Here is a 7,083-nt window from a genome sequence, read left to right on the forward strand (position 1 = left end):
CCAACAAGCAGTATGAAAGATATCTTGATTTTGTACTGGCTCCATCCGTGATACTTTATTTGAGCTTACTAATCATTCTATCGTCCCCCTTTGCAGCACAAGCCAGCGTCATGTGATGTCCAAGCACACAAAGGAGATAGAGTCAAAGTACATTATCGGGTATGGAAATCTCACTAGTTCATTATGTTTCTTCTATGATTACATGCATAACAACTAACCGGGTCCTAAACTGTGTTTATTTATTTTTATTATTTTATTTCACTCCGAATATCCATTTATATGACTTTTTCTTTTGCCATTCTGTTTGAAAACAAGAAAAATAATTAAAACAATTTTGTAATTAAAAATGAAACTTAACTTTAGTTATTTCTTTGTGATGATCAATGGTGTTTAATATTGATAGGCACCAGCCTATTATTATTGAAACTTGACAGTGTGGAAATGCATGTCAGGATAAATCAAATGGTCCCCGCTACATGTAACTAACTTCCCAGCATTTCAATTGTGTGTGGGAAACCAGATTGTGCAAATCATGTTAGCAGAGGGTATATAATGTGTGTGGGAATGAGATTTTTCCATTTAGGGCAAGAAATGGAATAGGTTTTTGGGAGTCTGAACTGATATTGCTCAGGAACCTTCCTTTTCAATTTCATGTTAGCTTTGTAGTCATTCTTCTTCCTGAAATGATCCTCACAGGTTCATCTCGATGATGCATTCAGTTTCTTCTATTTTCCCGTGTCCATTTTTTTGTTTCGATTAGACATCTTCATCTATCTCTATATTTGGATAGTAACACGCCATAACCTATTAAAATAGCTATGGAAATAAATATAAAAATATTTACTTATATCAAAGGTATATCTGGGAGTTATCTTACATACATTGTGGTATCATGATGCTCTGATGTCCTTGCTTGGCACATCTTAAGTTACTTTTATTTGTTGAGGCCATGCAGTTCAAGGTACAAAGTACATGACTTAAGCAATTGCTGTATTTTATATCTTCTTTTTTTGTGCATGCAATTAGGAGTTGGAATTCACTTAATTTTTCAGATTTTTTTATATATCTTGTTGTATCACATAATATGTATGCATAATTGCAGGGGAAACTCACTGATGGAACAGTTTTTGATTCTAGCTTTGAAAGGGATAATCCAATTGAATTTGAGCTTGGTACTGGTCAAGTGATCAAAGGTTTGTTGTGCATAAACAAAACTGGCTTTACGATTTTTCTTGTGTTCCTTTCAGTAAATGCAATAATTAACTACAGAATATAATAATATATTCAATTATGAACCATGACTCTGCTAAAATCTTATCAAATTGCTGTTATATACAATTACTATCTTGCTTTTTTTTTCTCCATTACTAAAATGAAAAGTATGAGCTGAAAATTCATATAAATGAAATGGAGGCAACACTTTCAGCATGAAATCAAGAGCATGTGTTATGTGTATCAGATCAACAAAAGTAGTAGATTTTAACATGTATGAAATACTACTTGTTGGAACTGGAGTCAGAAAGTAAAGTACATTGATGAATCACAAGAATACAAGATAGTGAGGATTTTAAGAGACAACTGTCAAATACCCTACTTTGTTCCCAATTACTTCTATATACACTACTCAGTGAAACCACATTCTAAAAAGAGGATCCTAATCCTTAGACTAATTTGAGATTACAGTATTAGATATAGTTAAATATAAATAGGGAATGTCATAATTTGGCCTTGCTAAACTATTGAGGATCTAAAGCACTTTTCTCCTATAGAAAAAGATCGGTAGGTGAGGGATACTCATTGCTCTTGAATTGAATTAGTAGGAAGAAGTCAGTCAAAAATATATATTTGTTTTGGTTTTTGTAAATTTGGAAAATATACACAAAAGCCAGTTGTGTTAATTGTAGAATTTCTAGTTCTTACTACATTCTATGATTACTCGTCCTTCACTTGTGTCCGTCTAGAACTGGAAGACTTTCCCTATTAGACATGTTGACGGATTGGAAAGCTCCGCTTCACCAATCCTTTTGTATTCTGTCCTCCGCCAAAAATCAGAGAGAAAAAGGAATTGCATGATTGCATCTGATAATTGTGTCTTTTTGCGAGACATTAGGCCTTCAACCGTTTCATGCATGTTTCTTTAGAATTTATATGATGATTTATGTTGATTGAAAGGTTTCATTCAAGATTAATGATTTCATTATTGCTCTCATCTTCTTTATAGGTTGGGATCAAGGATTATTGGGAATGTGCCTGGGTGAGAAGCGGAAATTAAAAATACCTGCTAGTCTTGGTTATGGAGAGCAAGGTTCTCCGCCAACCATCCCAGGTAATTTGCACTTTTCACTATTGCTCATCGACCAAATCATTGTTCTAGATGGTGTAATTAATATTTCTCAATAAACAGTAGGTAATTTTAAAAGAATAAAAAAATGTATGTATGAGTGTGTGTGTGAGACCAGCTGTGTTTATGAGTAAAATACAAACCGCTCCTAAGAGATACCTATAATACTCTCCCCTTAACTCTATTTTTGAAACGTGCACACCGCTTGATATTTCTAGAAAGATACACTCCACTCCCTTATAAAAATAAGCTACACGTTAATCTATTTTACGACTTTTCAACAAAATATCCTTTATTAATAGCTATATGTACCTTTTTGTTAAAATAAATTCATTATACCTTGAGATATGATTTGACTCTTTCGTTTTGGTTTAAGCATGCATTGGATTTGCATACTTTCAATTTGTAATTTCAGTAAAATACCAACAAAATATCCTTTATTAATAGCTCCATGTGCTTTTTTATGAAAGTGAATTCATTATACTGTGAGATACGATTTTACTCTTTCGTTTCCGTTTAAGCATGCATTGTATTTACATACTTTCAATTTGTAATTTCAGTGAACTAAAATACCAGAACATAAATTAAGATTCGATTTTACATGCATTCTTTTTCTGGTATTTGTTTTTTCACCACTTTTCTATTGTATCTATCATATTCATAAAATTATTTTAATTATCATAACTTAATTTTCCACAGTTTTTATTTTTATTTTTTTATTTTGGGAGAAGCCAATTGATTCATTACTTCAGAGTGGGGAGTTAGTTATTTCGGTGAAAATTCATTTAGTGTAAAATTTGTGGATCGCTTTATTATTATAAATAAGAGCCTGATCCTTGATGTAGACTCATACATGATTTATTTGTTTATGTATTTGCCAGAGATATTATAGTTTTAACTATAATATTTGAGCACAAGTTAGGTAATTTCATTTTTGTTTTTGATTTCTATCATGCTATTTACATCAAATTAGAAGCATTACATTATGCATCAATTTTGGAAACTTGGGAAACGCTTTCGTGTTGTGTCTTGCATGTTACTAACTTAACTATGCTTAAAGTAGTTATTACTAATATGCGTTGATATATGACCCTACACTTACAGGTGGAGCAACTCTTATATTTGACACTGAGCTTGTGGGGGTGAATGGAAAAACTTTGGGCGGAGCAGAGGAGTCCGAGCTCTAGATTGCATGAGCAGTATGGCCTAGCTTGTATACACATTAGATCCACCTCTCGTCTAGTCAGAAACGAGCTGTTTTCCAAAAGCTGAATTTTCATGTCAGCTTGTTTTCATTCCTGAATTCTGAACGATGTTTTCTTTAGTCTTAAGCATTTAATCGGAAGGTAACTTAGAATATTTAGCTGTTGTAACTGATTATTTAAAGTTTACATATAAAGTTTTTTTGATAACTAATTCAACCCGTAGCACTTATTAGGAAATGTGACAGGAAGATATCAAGAAAATGCCATTACGGACAAGAGAGAAAATAACCAATTTTTTGCAAATAAGTGAAACAAACTTGAAATAACAGAATTTAGGTGCAACTAATTAAAAGAGGGACCGTTCCACGGCGATGAAATTATCTTTCGGTATCTTGAAGATTGTCAACTATAGTGAGGTTAGTTTGTAATAGGGCCTTAATGGTAGATGTTTTGGGAGGATGATGACTATCTTAATGGCGCAGCTAACTAATTAGACAAATTAACAGGATGACATTCTAATTTGCTGGTTGGTGCCGATGGAAGGAGGTCAGGGATTAGATATGTTTAATTTAATACATTCGGACTTACGAGGCTACTCAACTACCCCCCTTTTATTCAGCATGGCCTTTAAATTTCACTTCTCTCATAAAATTTTACTTTTAGAGTTTAATATACAACTTTCATTCCCTTAAAATTTGCTACACCAAAATAAATTGCTCTGCGTTCATTTTTTCTCCGTAAAATATATCAATATTTCATCTGAGCCAAACATAGGCCTTTAATAGTAAATATGTTAGAAATGGTATATGAACAGTTAGTCTTGATAGAAGCCGACGATCAGACTGATCATGCTTCGTTACATTCTATGTGATTGAAGTTTATGCTATTAGGAATCCTTAGTTGATGATAACAATAGTTTTTTTTTTCAATTATAAAAAAAATTATTATTTCTCCAAACATTATTTTTGGACTTTAATTTCCCAAATACGATTTTTTTTAGCATTTAAACAAGTTCGTCAGACTCGGCGAACTCTATAAAAATTGGCAAGTTCGTCTAATTCCAGCGAACACTCAAATTTTTTTGAAATCCGCACTTTTATGTCTAGAAAATAGTATATAGATTTACAAACAGTATATAGTAGTAGTACACAAAAATACACGAACAACAAGCATGACTTCAAAGATTTTTTAAATTATAAATTAAAAAAAAAGTCATATTTAACAATGGCAACCATTTTTATTGTATCTAAAAATATATAAGTACACTGGAATAAGCCATATTTAACACAAATTTTAATTATAAATTAAAAAATAACTATTTTCCAAAAATAACAAGGATTGTTTGTTATTCCTGTGTACATTTGTTCTTTTTTGAATCAAAATAAGCTCAACACACTAATGTGGAGCAACGAAAGAAACTACAAGTATTCATAAAAACATTAGAACCTTTATCTTCCGATAATGCCATCAACCACCAAACGGATCACTCGCGGTCCATTCGTTGTAACTCAGCGTCGTCTTCCTTATTATGAACTCCACACCTGTTTCCTGATTCTGAAAAATCCTAGCATTGTGTTCCACCCAAATGTTCCAAATAACTGCAAAAAAGCCTGGCAGCCATTTCTTCTGATCTTGTTTCCGCTTATGCATACCAGTACACCGCTCAAATAGTTCCCTAATGGTTCCAGGAATAGGCCACACCTCCCCAAGAGACCTCAACCAACTGCACCACACCTGCCACGTTAGCTCACAGTGTAGGAATAAATGTTCCACCGACTCTATCTCCTTCTGACATAGGACACATAGATTATCATTGAGTCTAATAACACCTAGTCTACTCAATCTCTCCTTAGTATTCACTCTACCAATAAGCACAAACCACCCAAAAAGCTCAATTCTCGGTGGTACCACTCCTCTCCAAACCGAACTTGTGAAACTGTAGCTCGTTATCTCATCCGACAGAGTCTCCGAGTGTATGACCTGCACAACAGACTTGGTAGAAAATACCCCTTTGCTATCAAACTTCCAAACCATAATATCTTCTTTACCATCTGACAGCTTCGTCAGCCTTAGCCGCTCATGAAGTTAATGGACAAGTTCCAGCTCCCATTGGAATAACTCTTGCTGCCACTGGAAATTCCATATCCACTCAAGTCCATCCCAAAATCCACAATCCCCTATCATCGATCCCTGCTGATTCAAAATAGAGAATAGTCTTGGAAACGCCACCTTCAAGGGGTCCCCTTGCAACCAGTTATCTTCCCAAAACAGGGTACTCCTCCCATCCCCTACCTCCATCGCCAGGCCAGTAAGCATTTTGTCTTTTATTCTCTGCTCTTTTAGATTCAAATGACATAAGTCTTTCCAGGGCCCTCCTTTGACCGGTAGTTGCTGATTTACTAGCATTACATCAGGATTCAGGTTGTTGCACGAGCATACAATCTTCTTCCATAAGGGGCACTCCTCTTTAGAAAACTGCCACCACCAGTTAAATAATAGCGCTGTATTTCGAAGTACCGCATCCCCAACCCCCAAACCCCGAGCCCTTTTTGGTGCGTGAACCAACTCCCACTTAACTAAGGGAATATCATCAGTACCATCCCCCTTACACCACATAAATCGCCTTTGCAAAGCAATCAACTTATCCGCAACCGCCTTTGGCATCTTGTATAGACTGAGGTAGTAGATAGGTAGGCTATTTAGAACTGATCTTATCAGAACAAGCTTGCCCGCTTTGGTTAGAACCTTAGCTTTCTAGAGGCTAAGTTTCTCTTCCACCTTATCAATTATCGGTTTCCAGGTCTTCACCATACGCGGATTCGCACCCAAAGAAATCCCGAGGTACCTAGTAGGTAGAACCACTTGCTTGCACCCTAGCAAACTACAAGCATTGTCTACCCAATCCTGCTCACAATTCACCGATATCAAACTTGACTTCTCAAAATTAATGCTCAGCCCCGACATTAACTCAAAGCATCTCAATAGTCTCCTATAATTGACTATTGTATCTGTCACCGGGGGGCAAAACAATATCGTATCATCTGCAAATTGTAAGTGCGACAATTGTATATGCTCACCTCCTACCAGAAGTGGTTCAATGCGCCCGTTCCTGACAGCTTCCCCCACCATCCGATTCAACACATCGACCACCAATACAAACAGAAATGGAAAGAGGGGATCCCCTTGCCTGAGTCCTCTTTCCATGTTGAACGGCTTGGATGGTGACCCATTCACCAGAACAGACATTGTGGCTGTACTGACACACTCCTTTACCCAATTCCTCCAACGCTGTCCAAATCCCATTTTCTGGAGCACTATATCCACGAAACCCCATCTGACTCTATCATATGCTTTATGAAAATCCAGCTTAATGATCGCCGCTTTCCTTTTCTTTGCCTTGAGCCAATGGACTGTCTCACAGGCTATGAGAGCACCATCATGAATTTTTCTACCTTTCACAAATGCAGTCTGAGTCTCACCCACCAAGCCTGGCATAACTGACCTCATTCTTCTCACAGCACCTTTGAGATCACCTTA

General features: G+C 35.8%; 2 protein-coding genes across 2 annotated transcripts in view; one reads left to right on the forward strand and one right to left on the reverse strand.

The window, feature by feature from the left end:
• The window catches only part of LOC107484068 (FK506-binding protein 2), a 4,742-nt gene extending 985 nt beyond the window's left edge, over positions 1-3,757 (forward strand). Inside the window, exons 3-6 of the mRNA XM_016104680.3 lie at positions 97-159; positions 1,103-1,193; positions 2,222-2,326; positions 3,446-3,757. Of these exons, the coding sequence (XP_015960166.1) occupies positions 97-159; positions 1,103-1,193; positions 2,222-2,326; positions 3,446-3,528 (342 nt within the window). The 3' untranslated portion in view covers positions 3,529-3,757. The remainder of the gene's footprint in view (positions 1-96; positions 160-1,102; positions 1,194-2,221; positions 2,327-3,445) is intronic.
• Positions 3,758-5,013: 1,256 nt separating this feature from the next.
• Positions 5,014-5,580, reverse strand: LOC107484058 (uncharacterized). The gene has a single exon (XM_016104669.1). The coding sequence runs from the start codon at positions 5,578-5,580 to the stop codon at positions 5,014-5,016; it is 567 nt and encodes a 188-aa protein (XP_015960155.1).
• Between the last annotated feature and the right edge of the window lie 1,503 nt (positions 5,581-7,083).

Source organism: Arachis duranensis, chromosome 4, assembly GCF_000817695.3.
Source record: "Arachis duranensis cultivar V14167 chromosome 4, aradu.V14167.gnm2.J7QH, whole genome shotgun sequence".
Lineage (NCBI taxonomy): Eukaryota > Viridiplantae > Streptophyta > Magnoliopsida > Fabales > Fabaceae > Arachis > Arachis duranensis.